We start from the raw sequence: 20,176 nt of genomic DNA, 5'->3' as shown, positions 1-20,176 counted from the left end.
CTATGACTGAAATGGAGCTGACCCAGAAAATCACAGCTGAAGTTGCACTTCAAACATATCCATATGTTTACTTATGTCGTTGTTTTAGAATATTCCAAATGATTATATTTAAAGCTTATGTAAAAATAAAAAAAAAGAACCACAAAGAGAAAGTGTGATTCGTTTTATAAGTATATTCAAATTTCGCTTTCTCGCGCGTGGCTTGTATGTTTGTTTCCCATATTAGTGAAAATGACACCTTCCTTTATGCTTTGTACCAAATACACACACAGTACTGTTAGTTGGTGTTGCTTCTCCTGTACCAATAATGACTGGATGAATTTATTACCTTTCTTACCATAGTATTACGAAGGAAACAAAAATCACACATATTGAAGAAACTGTTATTTGTGCCGAGGTCTAGAAAAACGTCTGACTAGTAGGGTTATCTGATTTTCCGTTTGATACTTTAATACGAATTTTATACTTAGTACAAACTGTGCTTAAATCTCTCTCTCATGTTTAACAAACAGGAGACATCTGTTTTAGTCTTTGCCTCGTGTTTAATACTTAATTGAAACGGTGTTTTAGTCTCTCTCATGTTTAACAAACAGGAGACATTTGGTTTCGTCTCTGTGTCGTATTCAATACTTAATAAGCTCAGCGTTTTAGTTTCTCATGTTTAACAGACAGGAGACACTTGGTTTAGTCTCTGTATCGTGCTCCATACTTAACAGACAATTTTTGGAATAACTAGTTCTACAACTGTAGAGCGCTTTACCTACCTTTTATGCTAAGTACATGTTTTTTTTTGTTAAAATCATGATTTATGAAGGTGATTGGTTGATGGGGCTCATGCGCAGAATTCCTTAAAAGTGAGATGCGTATACCATTACACATTGGCACACGGTAAGTTAACTGCTATAGAAGAAAACGTGAGTTTCGTTATACCTCGGTAAATATATAGATGTTACAGGATAGGTGTCTCATAGTTTACTTAATAGATTGAAGGATAGGCGTTCGCAGCTGATGTTCTCAATTTACAACATGTCCACTGGCAGTGTAAACAGCCAGATGGTATAGATTTACCAGTTTCGTGGTTTGCATACCTTTCATACTTGTTAAATCTCTCACCAGATCCGCACGAGCTACACTTCTGTTCACGAGACGTTGAGACGCTGTTCTTAACTTCCACTTTACAGGTTTTATTTATCAGGTAAAGTTAAACCTCAAATATTAAAGCATGACTTACTAGTGTTTGTCATCTTTAAAATTAAAAAGAAAACACATTTAAAGAGCATTACTGCGAATCTTTGCTTGTTTTAATCATACGAACTGTACAGTTGAGCTAAATCGCATAAGATTTGAAAATTATCAAGTTTTACTTCAGTACAAATGTGTACAAAGGAAATACTAAGGCAGTGAAATAATTTTTATTTGTTTTTTAGCTGAAATAGATAAATTTATGGTGTTCGTTGTTATTTAAAATCAGGGGACGGAAACTCACTTGTTTTTTTCTGATAATATCAATACAAAGCATCAGTTTATTTGGCTGAAGATGTTAACCGACCTTGGTCTGAAGTTCTAAAGGCGGCGATAAGTATTCCAGAAATTAGGTTTAGTACATTTGTTTGTATAGTAACTATGAATACACGGTTCTTCTAAAGTAATGAGAAAAGAATAATAGGGGTGGGGTTTTGCCCTGTGGTAAAGCTCTGAATTTTGGTGCTAGCGAGTAATCTGTACGATACCACAAAATATTCTAGCACTTCTAACTGTAGGCACGTTATAAGAGTGACAGTCAGTTTTTAGCATGAATAGTAGAATGCTACTCATTGACTGTCCTGTCTTCTGTCCAGTAGTTCAGAATTATGGCCAGCGGAAAATAGCCTGTTTAATTTTGTGATAAGTATAAATATCCCCCCCTCCAGTGGCAGAGCGGTATATCTTCGGACTTACAACGCTAGAAACCAGGTGTCGATACCTGTGGTGAGTACAGTACAGATGGCCCGTTGCGCTCAACTTCAAACAAGTAAAGAAAGGTTAAATATTATAAAACAAAAAATATATACCCGTTATAATTTTACTTGATGAAAAACGGTTGATTAAACTGAAGATGACCTCGGAAGGTCAAAACATTGTTCTCTGCTTATCAATAAAGGGTTAATATCCATACCAGCCGTTCTGAGACACGTTACAATGTTTATTTGTTTACTGAGAAGCAGAGAAATACACAATTGACTATCTGTGCTCAGCCCATCGCAGATGTACCGCTGAGCCACCGTTGGAAAATACACTTATTTATATGTTATGGGTTAGTCCAGGTTTAACTTATATGGTTATATATATATCTTTACTATATCAGTAATCACTTATTTGTATGTTATGAGTTAGTCTAGGCTTAACTTCTATGGTTATATATATATATATAACTTTAATATCTAAGTAATCACTTGTTTGTATGTTATGAAGTAGTTTAGGTTTAATTTGTATGATTATTTATGTCTCCACTATATCAATGATTACTTGTTTGTGCATTACATATTAATTCAATTTTAACTTCAATGATTAACCAGTGGTTGAGTACGTCATATTAAAACGGATCATATCCTCGTCACGTCGTTACACTTCATATAGTTACATCAGGCATGACCTATCCGACGCCCGTGCATCCTGACAATAACCCTACATAGTAATTTTCATTGCAAAGGGCTCAGTTGTAAAGTTGTCTGGTAAACATACACCTCCCTGCATGCTTTCCTTAAGCCATCTAGTGTTTGTTTGTTTTTGAATTTCCTGCAAAGCTACACAAGGACTATCTGCGCTAGCCATCCCTAATTTTGGCAGTGTAAGACTAGAGGGAAGGCAGCTAATCATCACCACCCATCGCCAACTCTTTACCAACAAATAGTGGGATTGACCGTCATATTATAGCACCCCCACGGCTGAAAGGGCGGACATGTTTGGTGTAACGGGAATTCGAACCCGCGACCCTCAGATTACGAGTCGAGTGCCTTAACCGACGTGACCATGCCGGGTCCGCCATCTAGTGTATGAGGAAAATGGTTTCACATTTTATCAATTCGAACACACATAAATCCGTCTGGGTACTTGATAGGGATCGTCTGAAATGTAATAACATGGATATTCTTTTCATTCTTCAGTTGTGCTACAGTTGAGTGGAAGTGTCGTGGAAGCAACTTATATAAAGTTGACTTTTACCAGGAGATGTCGTTTTTTAATAGTGTTGTCTATCGTTCCCTGGAGCACGTCAACAGCCTTTTGCCCCCATCTTTAGCATTCTTAGAGTCTCATCTGTTAGAAAATGCCATACTTTGCTTACAAATGCTGGAATGTTTTTTTTTTTTTTAATTTCATGCACAGCTACACGAGGGCTACCTGCGCTAGGCGTCCCTAATTTAGCAGTATAAGATTAGAGGGAAAGCAGCTAGTCATTACCATTCACCAACAACTCTTGGGCTACTCTTTTACCGATGAATAGCGGGAATAACCGTCACATTATAACGCCCTCGCGGCTGAAAGGGCGAGCGTTTTTGTGTGATTGGGATTCGAACTCGCGACTCCCACATTAGTAGTCGAGCATTTTAACCAGATGGCGATGCCAGACGCCCACCACGGATGGAATATAATTTTTCACATGCTTCTCTGTGGGTAATCCTGGTGCTCCAAAAATTTTATTTTCGAATGCATTTGACTACAAGGATATTCTAGGTTTCTGATGTGAACACATCTTTATGATCTAATGATTTGAATCAATGGAAAGAACTGTTCTACACCATTATCAAAAGCGATCAGTTTTCGGTGGAATTATACTACGGACAAGAGACCAATGTTAGTAGTCAGTTTTAATACATTCAGTTCCACCGCGACATTACACCCTTGTGCAAATCAATTTAAACAAGACGGAAAATTACGATTTTTTCAATTTTTTACGTTTTATTTCTGAGAATCCAAAAAATTACTCACAAATTAACACATGATATGACCGCATTTATTTTTCAGAAGATCATTAATCCGCTTTGGCATCGAGTCCACGAGTTGACTGCAATCTTTACTAATTTTTGGATCGCGGTACCACACCTCAGTTGTGTCCTCAATTAGCTTATCTTTCGTAGTACAATCTTTTCCCCGAAGTCTTTCTTTACAAATCGCCCAAAGATTTTCAATAGGATTTAAGTCCGGAGAGTTTCCAGGCCAGTCCAGCACCTTTATTCGCGTTGTAGTCATAAAATTCTTCACAAGTTTTGATCGGTAGCACGGAGCCAGATCTTGCTGAAAAATGCCAGATACATCTGGAAATCTCTTTATCAATTTTGGAACGACTCTTCCCTGTAAAACTTCGATGTACTGTGGTCCTCGCATCATACCTTCTACGATATGTAAGCCTTTGACGCCATAGTAGCTGAAAAAGCCCCAAAACATTTGTTTTCAAGGGATGTGTTACGAACTGATTTATGTAAGATTCTCGAAGTTTCTCACCTGGAGATCTGAAAACATGCAGACTTCTTTGACCCTGTACGAAGAAATTAGTCTCGTCACTGAATAACACCTTCCTTCATTGTTCTTGCATCCAGTTCTTGTATTTCAGACCCCATTGATACCGTTTTTTCTTCATTGAGTTGGTAAGAAGTTGTTTTTTGACTGGTCTCCTTGTCTTTCTAACGCAATTTTGAATGACATAATATTCCTCAAAATTTTGTCATATATCCCAAAAATAGATCAACCGTACTGCAAAACACGGCTAATGACGCCGTCTTTTTTTTAAAAATGACTATTAAAGAAAATTAGCGGGTCCAGGGAGCTTACACCGGCCGCCATGCTGAAAATATTGTAAAATGACCATTTGTTTTAATCAATTTGCACAAGGGTATATATAGGTTGCAGTTGTCACGTGACTTTCTGGTTTGTATATTTAAATTATTTTAATGTAACGTGCTGAACTTTCTATAGATGTCTTTTTCACTGCAATGATTACGTTTTATAAATTATATATTATTCTATTATCAATAAACACTTGGAACGACGTCAAAAATACATTCCTGCTAGTTATTAACTAGTTCCAAAGTTTTTATTCACATTATTTTGTTTATAATTCTGCTGACAATTCTAGTTTTATTTAGCAGAGATCTGGTGTTAGAAACCTATGGTTTCACTCCAAATCTTACGCGTAAACCATTAAGATGATAATTTTCGTCTTTGATATTTTACTGTATTACATTTAAGGAATGAATAAAAAATAACTGAAATGGAAAATCGTTTTAAGTATCTCCTGAGATTTCTTTCTTTGGTGAATAAGCCTATCGAACTATTAGCCACAACAGTCCATTAATGATCCAAACGACATTTAACTAATATGGATTCCAGTATTTGTGTTTCAGATGTTCTAGTGCAGTGGTTCCCAACCTTTTTCATGCCCCGCACCCCTAAACAATTTTAATATGTTCTCGCACCCCTCACAGTAATTATTTATTTAAGAATAAAGGTGAAGGTGGCCAAAACAAATTTTTATAATTAGTTTTTAATGACATATAAACAAAACCGAAGCATTTGGAAAAGAAAAAATATTACAGCAAACTAAAAGTTGCATAAACCCTACATGGCCTATAAAAAAATAAATTTTCATCCATGCATGAATGAAATCTCGCACACCCAAAGGGTGCGAGCACCCCTGCTTGGGAACCACTGTTCTAGGAAGAGAAACTTCTAGCTAAGTTTTCCTTGTCAAATTGCTTTAATTTTTTTTTAAACTCTCAAACTAGAATTTTTAGCGGTTTAGAACGCCGGTTCTAATGTCTTTTTAATAATACATACATATGAAGGTTTCCATCTATATATTCATATAAAACTGGTAACGGAAAATATTGTATTTAATTTTAAATTACAATAAATATGTTATTGATTTTTCAAGTTCTTTTCCTAGAACGAATAAGCTTGTTTAGGATAGTTTATAATTGTTTTTTTTATCAGTAAAAGTTTGATCTAGATTACGTTATTTTATGACTCTCGGGAACAATTAGTTTTTGTCCTGAACTCAGTAGTTCAACCGGTAAGACTGTTTTACAGGGGCTACCTTAATTTTTTTTAGCTTTTGCTAAACGAACAAAAATGTATAAGCCTACGCTTTGTTCACTTTTGTAACAGTGACTTTGTGTTAAATAGACAGGGGCGTAGATCCTGGGGGGATGGAGGGTATACATTCCCCCTTCATTTTAGGTGGGGGGTATTGTGCATACAATCATCCCCCCTCTGGTTGGTCTTTTGAATTGTTTTGTTGCATCACAGCCCTACAAATTGTGTGTTTGTTCTTGTGATTCTCGTGTTCTTACCAATCGAATTACATAATTAGGCCTAGATGTAGGCTTTTTCAGTTGCCGAAATGTACATCTTTAATATAGGCGTGCTTCTAAGCTTTTCGATCAAAGTTATAGTTCGTAACTTCGTAAGTATCAGTCAGTAGGCCTAAGTATACATCCAAATATCGTGGCAACAAGATTACTCAGTGGCTGCATGTTTACAGCTTTCAGGTTCAGAGATTACCAATTTGAAAATTGAACAGTTCACATAAGTGGTTGCAAAAATCATCCCTCCCCATCGGGTGTAAAAAGTCTTCGCTCCTGTAAATAGATGATATAAAACAGACATCCCAGAAGTCAAAATCCTCTTACATTTTCAGTTTATAACTTGCATAAACATTATTACGTTTTGCAATTCCCAGTCTAGAAAGAATAGAGAACAATTTCATACAAATATGTAATGTCAATATTGTGTGGTACCCTCAGGTTTGCGCAGATAGCCCTCGAGTAGCTTTGCGAGAAATTCGAAAACAACAACAAAAACCCTCAGGTTTATTGATTTACTATTCGGGTGGTATCCACAAATAACTGGAGGGTTGATCAGGAAATGTATCACATTTATTTCTTAAATGCAACATACGGACTTGGCATAAATTTATATAATGCAGTATGTCCTACGTGTTGGATATATGACCTTAGAGTGAAACGTCTTAAGTTCTTAAAACACGTTCGACTTCGTTTAAAACATTCTACACTGCATACTTTATTTTGTAAGCATATTTCACACGTGCCACTTTTTCTAGACAGGATGCAATGTGATTAGATAGGTAGATGTGGAAAGTAAATTAATACATCTGTTATCTGTGCTCAGAAGTTGAGGTACTTCGTGCTAATGTTTAATGGCATGAACCAAAACCTTCTTTAGAGCCAGTTTTGTCATTTCCACCATCTATTTATCCTTCCTTTTAAACAAAACAAAGGAAGAGGCTAGCTCCAAGGCGACAGAAAAGTTCTCGCTGTTTTGTGATACAGTTGAGGTGTTTTTTGATGTGTCAATCTGTATCTTTCGGTTTCAGTTTCCCGGAAAGATGAAACGTTAGAAGAAAATGTGACACGTTCTATGCTCTATGTCAATTTCTTGAAAGTTATTTTCCTAATTCCATAGCTATGTCTGCTATCTATTTATATTTATTCCTAAAATATTTATTTATTTACATGTATTCCTATTGTATAAGTTTGTTATTAATCACAAAGCTAAGTAATGGGCTATCTGTACTTTATCCATTGCGGGTATCGAAACCCGATAGTTAGCGAAAGGAGCCCTTGGACTTATTGATCAGCTATCAGGAAGGGGCTGAAAGTACAAATCAGTATATAACATGTACAACTAAATAAAATGGTTTTCTTCTTACACACGTGTTCGGGATAAACAAGAATTGTCATGGAAACATGTTTTCAAAAACATGGAAATCAATGCTCTTAGCGAGATTACAAATCGAACAGTTATTGTTGCGTGATTCACGTGACAGTGGCTGCTTTAAACTGTAAGTAATTGGACAGCTTGTAGCGGGTTTGGTTATTGTTTACGTGTGTGATGAAATACTTTGAAATCGCTATATTATGTACTTACAGTATAATTAATGCAGACAAGTGAGGATTAGGTTTCTCATTTACATTAATAAAAACAATTCAGTATAACAAAATAACTAACATTAGAAAGATATCAAAACGAAAACCTATAGTAATTAAGATACACTTAATAATAAGTTAAGTGTTCTCGTTGTTAATAATATTTTTGGCCATAATTCTAACAATATCATTATTAGATTTAGCCAGTTTAGAAAACTGGGGTTAATCCTAAATTCGTATAGTAAATTCATAATGCAAATTATGCTTCATAAATGTAATTATAATCTCAAAAAACGCAATATTTTAATAGAGGTCGATAAGGTTTCGAACGAAACTCAGCATAAAGAAAGTGCAATAGGTTGTTTCGTGTTTATGATTCAAACAAAACTCAGTATAAAGAAAGTGCAATAGGTTGTTTCGTGTTTATGATTCAAACAAAACTCAGTATAAAGAAAGTGCAATAGGTTGTTTCGTGTTTATGATTCAAACAAAACTCAGTGTAAAGAAAGTGCAATAGGTTGTTTAGTGTTTATGATTCAAACAAAACTCAGTATAAAGAAAGTGCAATAGGTTGTTTCGTGTTTATGATTCAAACAAAACTCAGTATAAAGAAAGTGCAATAGGTTGTTTCGTGTTTATGATTCAAACAAAACTCAGTGTAAAGAAAGTGCAATAGGTTGTTTAGTGTTTATGATTCATTAATGAGCTTGTAATAAATAAATTTCCTTCCTCATGTAACAAGCGACTTGTGAAGAATAAACGATGTATCTTTGTTTATGGTTTTTGTATTTTTCTTGATAGACGCCTTCCACATCTTATGTTTATCTAATAAGTTTTAAAAATGTTTTAATAGTTTCAGACGGAGTTTTAACGACTGCGAAAGGCTGACTTCACCAACAACAATTTATAAAGCTATTCTTCTAGCCTACAGAAGTTTGATAGTTTGTAACACTTGTCGTCAAAATTTTCGAAGCTTGAGACCTGTTCCCACAGAGAAATATTGTTCATAAAAATTTAGCTTTAAAATAAGTTCTGTACAGTCCGACATGAACTGAATATGTTAGGGTAAAGTTGACAAAAACGTTTCTTTTAGTTATTTGAACTATATTATCGTTCCAGGAATATTATAGTGAGAAGCGCCACCAATCTTTGTTTTCACATCAAAATTGTTTCAACTGCTTAGAAATCACGACAAAAAAAGAAAACTAGAATTAAAATTCACTTTAAGAAAAGAATTTAAAGATACGTTCAACATGGGATGCATTGTCAGTGGTACATCGGTGCTGGGAAGAAACAGCGGAACTCAGTTAAGTGAAGACTTAACTCCTCGACAGATGAAGCTAGTGAGAGAAACGTGGACATTATTATCTGTAGATATGACAGCAACTGGAATATTCATTTTTAACAGGTGAATTACTGTCATATTATTAATAGTTCTTAAATATATAGTTATTAGCAATCACATCAAATATTTTATACACATAGTTAAGACGTATTATTATTAATAACTCGTGATCAAGGGCAAGATAACTATATAAGTTAGAATTAAAACAATTTAAAAGAAAAAAACGTATTCATTAATGAAAACAATGCAGTGTAGCAAAACGAAAAGAAATATTTACTGTTACGAATAAATCAAACGGAGGTTTATAATAATTAAAATACGTTTAATAATAGTTGGGCATCTTCGCGCTTAACAAAATCACGTTCCACACTGTCAGGCTGTTAGTGCGTTATAAGAGTTACGGTAAAACCCCAATATTCGATTAAAGTAGCAAATAATTGACAGTGAGTGCTATGTATTGTGATAAGTTTGGTAGAAAAACAAATGAAAGGATTTGCGTCTTTATTTATCACAGATTTCTGACGGAGTATCCGGAACTGTGTCATTTATTTCCTTTCGTGGATATAGCTAATGACGGAAGGTATGTTTGGGAAGACCAAGGGCTGCAGCGCCATGCATTAGGTGTCATGCAAGCTATAGAGGGAGCTGTAAACAACCTGGAAAATACACAACTTTTGTCCACCATCTTGTTTGACTTGGGACAGAAACACGCTCGCTACAACGTTCAAGAGCCAATGCTTGATGTAAGGAATTCACTTTATCTTAGTTATATGGACTAATTCTGTAAATATTATACGCTGGTTTAAGTTATTGTAAAGTTGTCCTAAGTAATTAACTTTAGACTGCTTGTTTGTTTGGGCTACTTGCTGTATCCACCCTGGGGAATGGACTTACCACTGTTATTTCAGAGAAACCTAATTTTATATAAATATAACAATTACTTAATATATTACATAAAAAAATATGTTTTTACTGTACTCTAAACATTTGTGAACAAACAAGACAACACCCAAGATGCTCCTAATAACATAATTTGAATTATACTTTTTTAATTATTAAATTTGTTTCACATTTACACAATTATAGGATTTAACGAAATTACGTGAATCAAATTAATCTTCGTCGTGCATTCACGTGCTCAATTTAGAAGCACGTTTCTCTGTTACGTAATAGTCCTGACAGTTTTTGTTTTGTTTGGTGAATTTCGCAAAAAAGCATCTCTAGCACTATCTACACTAACCATTCTCAATTTAAAATTGGTAGATTAGAGGGAAGTAAGCACCATCTATTGCCAACTTTTGGACTAATCTTTAGCAACAAAAGAAATTATCATGATAAATGACATTATAACGCCTTGAAAGGACAAGCATGTTAGGAGACGCTATTTGAAGCCGCGACCCACATTTTGGTGTTCGAGTGCCCTAACCATTAGGCCATACTAGGCCTGCCTAATCCTAACAGATCTAACCTAAATCGAACTAATTATGTATTACGACATACGATTGGGGTTTATTATCAGTGTAGCGCTTGTTTTCATATATTTCTGTCGTGTGCGAGTCAGAAACGTCTGTCATAATGATACCGAGTTTTGTCTGTCCTGAAAGTGCGCGCGCTACTTTGCTATCTAAATGCATGTATGCACGCATCTCATATCAACAGGTTTAAACAAAATTCGTATGTAAATGTAATTTAGGAGACATTTTGTACAACAATATATATAAAAAAAAAAAAAACGTATGAAAACTACAGAAAAGAAACGTCCAAAGTTACGTCGTAGAATAACATTATAGAGTTTATTAATAGTAGAAGGTACGGTAAAGTTATGTCCCAACTAAACTCAAATAAAATGTTATAGATTTCATATCAAAAAGTTACAGTGTTAATTTATCTCTTTATCGAATATAATCCGAATATAGGCCTAACTAACTAGATTTCGGTATCTACAATCAGAATTATTTTGTTTTCTAGAAAACCTGTATTAAAAAAAAGTACTTTTGAAATAAAGATACTGATCTGACTACAGATGTTTTGCTGGTCTTTGCTGTTTATATTATAAAATGGCGAAATAAAAAATCTTCATTTCTAGCTGTTGTTGTTGTTTCGAATTAAGCACAAAGCAACACAATGGGCTATTTATGCTCTGCCCACCACGGGTATCGAAACCCGGTTTTGAGCCTTGGATGTCCGCAGACATACCGCTGAGCCACTGGGGTGGTCCCTTTCTAGCAAGCACTAAAGGGTTTGTTACTAATTTTCATTTTACTTACCGTAGAAGTACCCTGATCACAATGACTGCTTTACCCTGTTATCGACTCAACAAATACTGCTGTCAGGACTACCAATCTTATCTATAAACTCAATTTATTCCGGTTTGGAACGCTAAACTCGAGTTTGTTGCGCGATTTAAAAGTAAGGGTAGAAGGGCACGTGTTTAACAACGTTCAAAACACATTTTGGGACTAATTGTATTCATTTACAATTTTCAAGTATATATATTGTGTTGGGGGAAGCAGCCCTAATGGTTAGCGAGCTGCACTGTAAATTCAAAGGGTCCGTAGCTCACGTCCAGTTACCAACAACAACAAAAACAATAAAAAAATCGCTCTTCGCACTTTGATGTTGTGAGCGCGTTACAAGAGTGATCGTCAAATCCTACCATTCCATTAAAGTAGTACAGGATATGATAGTAAAACCTGTGAAATAGCTGTCTTATCTTTAATCAGTTGTATTATTAGAGACAGGTACCTGTTGGGAAAATAACCTGTCAGATAAACCCTTTGTTCTGTGATGATAAAAACGTTAATAATCTGTCAGATAAACCCTTTGTTCTGTGATGATAAAAACGTTAATAATCTGTCAGATAAACCCTTTGTTCTGTGTTGATAAAAACGTTAATAATCTGTCAGATAAACCCTTTGTTCTGTGATGATAAAAACGTTAATAATTTGTCAGATAAACCCTTTGTTCTGTGATGATAAAAACGTTAATAATCTGTCAGATAAACCCTTTGTTCTGTGATGATAAAAACGTTAATAATTTGTCAGATAAACCCTTTGTACTGTGATGATAAAAACGTTAATAATCTGTCAGATAAACCCTTTGTTTTGTGACGATAAAAACGTTAATAATCCATCAGCTTAAGCCCCTGTACTTTATAGAGTGGTTTATATATCTTAACGATCTGTAGGTTTTATACATAATTTTATGTGTGGAAACCATTTCTGTTTAGACACTGTATCGAGATGCGCATTTCTAACAACTGGTTCATAACCAGCTCGATGTCTTATCATGTTCTGGAGTTCGTTGAAAAGGTCCTGCAAGTTCAATTACTTATCAGTTAGAAACAGTTACGAACCTTTTTTTTTTTAAATTTGGGATGTTTATAAAAGAAACAATCGATAAACAAAACAAATATTCCCATTGTATAGCTTTACATTTAAACTACTACGAAGTTATTTTATGCAATAATACTACACGTGGGAATGAAAAATATGAGTTTAGTTCAGCCATGAAGAAATAAGGTTATTTCAGAATAATAACACTGTATTCCATGTACTTTGTGGCTTAAGTTGTTTAATGTGCAGATTAACAGTTTGTCAACTTGCAAAAATGTGTCATATTAATAGTGTATAATAAATATTGCGCTATCTCAGTGGTTCTTAACCTGGGTTCAATCCTACCCCAGGGGTTCGGTGAGTTAGTCTCAGGGGTTTGGCGGAGGTCAAGACACACACACTGTGTGTGTGTCCGTTCCGTTCATCCCACTCGTATGATTCGTGACGTCATGCTTCACTTGGCCATCATTAGCTGCGGCTGATCACGTCACATCACTTGGCCTTAATATCTGTGCTGTAGAGAACTTCGTGCGCTTAGTAGTAGACTTGTGACTGTAGTAATCTTGCATCATTTGTGATTTTTTCCCTAATCTTTCAATCCCTTCACACTAATTATGTCGAGCAAAAACAGAAAGTGGTCGAACGAATACGTACAATATGGATTCACGTGTATAACGGAACATGATGGGAGTCAGCGTCCTCAATGCATGATTTGCAATGCCAAGTTGAGCAATTCTAGTCTAGCACCGGCAAAACTAAGAGAACTCTCCCTAAAGCTGTACGGAGATGGGAAATACAAGAACACAACGCTTGCTGAATTCAAGGTAAAGAGAGCCAGGTTCGATGTAAAGGTTACTTTGTCTGTTCTCGGCTTTGTACCCATCGACAAACCGATCCTCACAGCATCGTATGAAGTTACGTACTTGATCGCAAAGCAGGGCAAACCACACACCATTGGTGAAGCACTCGTAAAACCAGCTGCGTTTAAGATAGCGAATATCACGCTGGGAAAAGCTGCTGAAAATAAGTTATCCCAAATTCCTCTTTCAAATGACACCATCAGCAGCAGAATAGATGACATGAGCGATGACATCTTGGCTCAAGTAGTTGCAGATCTGATTTTAAGCCAAGCAAAATTCAGCCTTCAACTCGACGAGACCACCGACATTTCCAATCTAAGTCAGCTTGTTGTATTCGTGCGCTATGTGAAGAACGACAAGATAAAAGAAGATTTTTTTATTTTGTAAGCCTCTTACAACAACAACAACTAAGGCAGCCGATGTGAAGAAACTTGTGGATGACTTCTTCAGAAACAACGATCTTTCGTGGGATATGGTTTCTGCAGTTTGTTCGGACGGAGCTCCAGTCATGCTGGGACGAAACTCTGGTTTTGGTGCGTTGGTAAAAGCCGATGCACCACACATCATTGTAACACACTGTGTTTTGCACAGGCATGCGTTGGCAACAAAAACCTTGCCTTCAAAACTGGCAGAAGTATTAAAAATTGTAGTGGAATGTGTGAACTTTGTGCGAAATAGCACCACATCTTCAAAGAGCTGTGTAATGAAATGGGCTCTGAATTCGAGGTACTTCTGTACCATTCTAACGTTCGGTGGTTATCCCGAAGGAAGGTGCTGAATCGTGTTTTTGTCATGCGTGTGGAATAACCCCTGTTTTTTGCGAGAGCACCAACATTGTCATGCAGATTGCTTCGAAAAATCTGAGTTCATTCTCATTTTGGCGTACATGGCCGATATCTTCAATGCTCTCAATCATCTCAATCAACAGATGCAGGGCGGTGGAGTCAACATCATCGAAGCGGAAGAAAACCTGAAGGCTTTTCAAACAAAGCTACCGTTATGGAAACGACGAACAGAAAATGATAACTTCGCAAACTTTCCTCCGCTGGAGACTGTGTAAGTAAGATCGAAGATGTGTCTGAAATCGGAGACATTTCTGTACCCGGGGAACTGAAGCAAGCAAAGTCTCTCGATGGATACTTCCTCACCAGAGAGTCATATCCAGCATGGGTGAGACAGCTGTTCACGTTTAGTGTTGCGACAGCAGATGTCAATGATGAATACCTTGACGAAACCATTGAACTTCAGCAGAGCCAGGTTCAACAGCAACTTTTCAGAACAACAACGCTCCCAACGTTTTGGTGTCACCAAATCGTAGCGTACCCTCTTATTGCTAAGAAAGCCCTTGAGATACTCTTACCGTTTGCTACAACGTATCTTTGCGAGCAATACTTTTCGAGGATGGTAGACATAAAAACGAAGAAAAGGAACAGACTTTGTTGCGAAAATGATATGAGAATGGCACTTGCCAAGGTGAAGCCGCGCATTTCTGAACTTGTCTCTGAAAGGCAACAACAAAAGTCACATTAATTTGTAGTAAATATTCATTGAGTTATGTTTTTGTTTTTGTGTGAAATTCATGTTTTGTTGGTTTTGTTCTTTGAACATAGTGATATTGTGTGCAACTGATGCATGGTTCATTTTGTGCACTAATAAAATGACTACTGATGTTTTGAAGTTGAAAAAAATCTTATTTTATTTTTCCAGTTACGAAGGGTTCAGTGAATGAAAGTACGAAACAAGGTTAAGAACCACTGGTCTGGTTCAGTACCTCCAACAAGGTTAAGAACCACTGGTCTGGTTCAGTACCTCCAACAAGGTTAAGAACCACTGGTCTGGTTCAGTACCTCCAACAAGGTTAAGAACCACTGATCTGGTTCAGTACTTCCAACAAGGTTAAGAACCACTGGTCTGGTTCAGTACCTCCAACAAGGTTAAGAATCACTGTGCTATCTAGAAACGTGTAATAGGTTTCGATACCGGTCGTGAGCAGAGCATAAATAGCCCATTATGTAGCTTTGTACTCACTTAATTACAAACAACTACAGCTTAAGTGACACTGTGTGAAATCCTTTCATTGTTAGTTGACCAATTTTGTAAATAAACCATCAAAATTCCATTTTGAACTGTTTCTCTTGTTTTCAATAACACTATATAACACAATTTTTTTACTTTTTATTGTTCCTGGGCAGAAAGTGTTATTTCCCAGTTGCTTATGCCTAAAGTAAATGGAAAAGACCTATTTTTCTCTTCAAACTTTGCTTTTGTGACTTGAAAGCGTATAACGAAAACATGATGTAAGACTATATTTGGAGGCTGATACGTGAAAGTGATTTACATTACAGTCGCAAATCTCGAGAAACTACTCACTTCTAAACATTTTTATAAATACATGTAAATCTTGATTCATATGTTGTTTTATTCAGACCTTATGTAAATGAAAATGTGCAAATTTGCCCGTTTTTTCATAGAAAATACGTTTTACATAATTTCTAAACTTCATTATCTAGGTCACAAAAGCAAAGTTTGAAGGGAATAATGGCCATTTTCTGTACTTTTACAACACAAGCAATTAAGAAATAACACACACAATCCAGGAACAAAATTTGTGTTACATTGTATGATCAAAGAAACAACTATTGTGTTTCGTAGAAGACGGCAGTACTATAACTGTCTTATTTTATTATGTTCAGATAGATTAAAAACAGCATACATTCAGGCCCATATGCAGAATGTTTGAAAGCGGGGTTCTAATTTGTGAGATGAAAAACCAACAGACATTGAACAAAACACAATCAACATGCAAAGCATACTAATACTACGAGGTCTTGGGTCATGTTCCCCACACAATTTACAAAGAATAGGTGCTGTGAGATTAAATCTGGAAGCAAGTTTACATGAAATATAGCTTAAACAATCCGATGACTGCTTAGATGAAATATAGCTTAAACAATCCCATGACTGTTCACATAAAATCCACAAACATCCAATGAAAAACCTTCAAGTCATCATTCTGTTGTAACAGTGTAAGGGGAAGCTAGATATAAATTATCATAGATATGTTTTATTGTAGTAAAGTACTGTTCTATATACATTCATGGTATTTAGCAATTTAAATAACTCTCTACAACAATAATATATTAGATATTTCAATCATTGGATATCACACATGTACATTTATGGACTACTAAAATAACATGTTAACATGTTCTATTCTTCTGGGATACTTTTCAGTAAATAATTTACACATAGTTTTAATGTTGACACCAGTATCGTAATGATTATCTGTTAAAGGTAGAGCCCTTGGTTCTTCTTTGGTTTATGTAAACAAACAGGTAATTATTCAACTGGTGTATTATGTTTTTAGTTAAGTTAAATTTATGTAATTAATTTATATAATTTAATACAAGATTATTAATGTAAACTCATGGAATATATAACTCCAGAATTCAGCAACTTTAGTTTCGAGACAATTAAAATGAATATGTAGGATGAATACCAAAAGTTATTTTTACGATTTTGTTTGCCAGTTAGTAAGTTAAGTTTAACAAAACCGCTTTACTTCTTATCAATGATACAGCCTGTAAATAGATGGCAGCACGTTAGTATAATTAAATTTCAATATGATTACACTATGTAACAAACTTTTTACTTTTTCATGTTCCTGGGGAGAAAGTGTTATTTCCCAATTGCTTATGCCTAAAGTAAATGGAAAAGACCCATGTTTCTCTTCAAACTTTGCTTTTGTGACCTATGTAATGAAATTTTCAAAGTTACCCATTTTACAGAACAGTCCAGGTATATTCAGTGCTGAGTAGCTGATAGAGAATTTTAAAAAAATGTTCAAAAACTTTCTGGAATGTTGTACAACTTATGATAATTTTCAAGAACCTTTTAAAAATTTCTAGAACTTTCCATAGTAATATATATACAGGGGCTCACCACTTACCACTCCAGTTTAGTTCTAGCTGTCTAAGTGAACACATCGACCTGTCTCATTTTATCAGAAATGGCGTCAAAAAGTTGCAAGAATTCTCCAGACACATTCTGCTATGTATGTGGCCAATTTATCAAGATAAGAGCGAAAAAGTACACTGTGACAGCATCTGCTAAAATGTGTGAAGCCTACAAGGTATATTTCGGCATGCATGTCGGGGATCAAGACAAACCCTGGGCACCTCGTTTTACCTGGGAGCACTGAAAAAAAACTCTAGAAGGTAAGACAGACAATTTTTGCTTGCTTGAATAGTAAGATTTTAGATTATACGAATTTTAGACCTTTGAAAGTTTAAATATATTTTTCTTTAATTTTCAATAGTATAGAAAAAATATCACAAAATATTTTGCATGAACCTTTTACACATTAGTTGTGGATGAAATAAATTTATTTTTCATAATAACAATTTTATTTTGCTCTTTTAGAGGATGGTACAGAGGAGAAAAGAGAGCCATGAAGTTCGCTATTCCAAGAATTTGGCGTGAACCCACTGACCACTCAAGCAATTGCTATTTCTGCATGGTGGACCCTTCCAAACGTCGGGGTGGCAAGAATGCATCTGCTATCAAGTATCCGGACCTTCCATCATCCATCGCCTCAGTGCCACACTACCCTGAGCACCCTGTACTCACTCTGCCAGAGAGAAAACAGCCATCCTCAGAAAAGAGAAGCAAATCAGAAGAGGAGATAGACGTTGAAGATCCAGATTACAATTTCATTCTTGATGGGTCTCCAAGGAGCTTTACCAAGTTTCCCTGTTATCTTTGACTTTGGGACAGCAGAGATACCGCAGCCCACTACAACAGGAAGCACTGGCCTCGAACCTCTGCGACAAAGCTGTCTCAAGCTTTTCTTTCCTTTTTACTGAGCTTCTGGGGGAATTCTGTGCAGTCCAGAATCTTCTTTGTTTGTGGTCCAACGAAGACACCAGCTTTGACCTTTGCCTCAGGCAGCTTAGGAAATAAGTCTCAAAGGTACTTGAAGGCTGCAGACTCCTTATCAATAGCTGTGACAAATTGTTTCATAAGACCCAATTTTATGTGCGATGGTGGAGGCTCTGGTGAAGAACTACGGAAAAATGGACTGCAGGATGTTCCTGAAAGTCCATATCCCTGACGCTCATCTTGATAAATTCAAGAAGAACAGGGGATTATACTCAGAGGAGTAAGGCGAGCGCTTCCGCCAAGATATACCGAACTTTGAACGCCGCTACCAAGGAGCGTATAACGAAAACATGATAGGAGACTATATTTGGGGGCTGATTGGTGAAAGTGAATTATATTTCAGTCGCAAATCTCGAAAAACTACTCACTTCCAAACATTTTTGTCCATTTTTGTGTAACTTCGTATAAATACATGTAAATCTTGATTCATATGTTGTTTTATTCAGACCTTATGTAAATGAAAATGTGCAAATTTGCCCGTTTTTACATAGAAAATAGGTTAATTTCTAAATTTCATTATCCAGGTCACAAAAACAAAGTTTGAAGAAAATAATGGCCATTTTCTGTACTTTTACAACATAAGCAATTAAGAAATAACATATACTATCTAGGAACAAAATTTGTGTTACATAGTGTTGTTGACAAAGCTAACCCTTTCATCTGGTTTATTTCAAAATTTCTGTGCAAGACTGTAGTTCCTTTACATCAAGCTTTCAGAAACAGTTGTTTTTCATGAAGTATTTTAAACAGTTGCTTCAGAGAAAGAAAATTAGATAAAATAATTATAATTTACTGTTACTTCAACTATTTGTTGTCGACGGCTAAAGAGATAAAAATTACTAATAATTGTCAAGGAAATTCCGTCTGAGGACGTTAAGGTTTTACAGTTTATTATAACGGTTCCGTTCTATTAACATCAACAGAAAATCGTAACATGTAATTGATACATATATATATACATATATGTATGTGTGTATGCGTGTGTTAATTGTTTTACTGTTACAAAAATACACACGTGTCTCTTATAACGCTAAAAATCGAGGCAAACAACTAATTGTGTAGCTTTGTGTTTAACAACAAAGAAACAAATATTTAAATAACAATCAAGGTGAAAGAAATAGTTCCGAAAAACTCGTTCTTTTTTAAAATTACGATATATCAAATTGTTTCTTTTCTAAAAAAACATTTAGTATTGGTTATTTTTACAGTTTAGTTTATGTTAACACCGTTCTTACCTTAAGTTCCTTGTTGTGAGACACCTTTCAAATAATTTTGAAACAGTAAGAATGTGTTATCTGTGTTATAAGTTTGCAACAGGCTGAAAGTGTTAACTGGGTTATAGGTTGGAAACAGTGTGAACTCTAACTGGATTATAATAATGCAACAATGTGAATGTACTAACTGGATTTGGAATATTACTTCCAGTACAATGGCTTGTTGTTATCGAAAGTATTAAAATAGTGATTATGTAGGATGTTTGGATGACTGTACTTTTACTGTAATTTTTACAGAAACTGTGGAGATCACTGAGAGGCTCGTTAAAGGAAGCTTTACAAGAGAAGATGACGGATGAAGTTGAGCATGCGTGGTTTTGTGTTTTCAGATTCATCGCACGTGAAATGATTGATGGCATGAGAAACTATAAAAATATTTGATTCAGGAATTACATCCTATGACTTATCATCAAGATCACACGTGGATTTTACGATCCTAACAATTTGTATATGAGAGAGAAGATAATAGAATATATTGAATAAAGACGAACCAAAATTC

General features: G+C 35.5%; 1 protein-coding gene across 1 annotated transcript; it reads left to right on the top strand.

The window, feature by feature from the left end:
- Positions 1 to 876: 876 nt before the first annotated feature.
- On the top strand, positions 877 to 20,176 carry LOC143228288 (neuroglobin-like). The gene is made up of 4 exons (XM_076459568.1): positions 877 to 1,195; positions 9,042 to 9,330; positions 9,782 to 10,010; positions 19,915 to 20,176. Exons 2-4 carry the CDS (start codon positions 9,176 to 9,178, stop codon positions 20,056 to 20,058), a joined length of 528 nt encoding a protein of 175 aa, XP_076315683.1. The 5' UTR covers positions 877 to 1,195; positions 9,042 to 9,175; the 3' UTR covers positions 20,059 to 20,176.

The sequence above is a fragment of the Tachypleus tridentatus genome, chromosome 10 (genome assembly GCF_004210375.1).
Source record: "Tachypleus tridentatus isolate NWPU-2018 chromosome 10, ASM421037v1, whole genome shotgun sequence".
Taxonomy (NCBI): Eukaryota; Metazoa; Arthropoda; class Merostomata; order Xiphosura; family Limulidae; genus Tachypleus; species Tachypleus tridentatus.
Note: the sequence above shows the minus strand (reverse complement) of the source record. Positions and strands in the feature narration are given on the sequence as shown.

What these genes read in the sequence shown, in the direction of transcription:
- LOC143228288 (XM_076459568.1), top strand. Translation starts at nt 9,176, where the DNA reads ATGGGATGCATTGTCAGTGGTACATCGGTGCTGGGAAGAAACAGCGGA. An exon ending in GGAATATTCATTTTTAACAG is followed by an intron (nt 9,331 to 9,781) that starts GTGAATTACTGT and finishes TATTTATCACAG; the next exon opens with ATTTCTGACGGAGTATCCGG. An exon ending in TTCAAGAGCCAATGCTTGAT is followed by an intron (nt 10,011 to 19,914) that starts GTAAGGAATTCA and finishes TAATTTTTACAG; the next exon opens with AAACTGTGGAGATCACTGAG.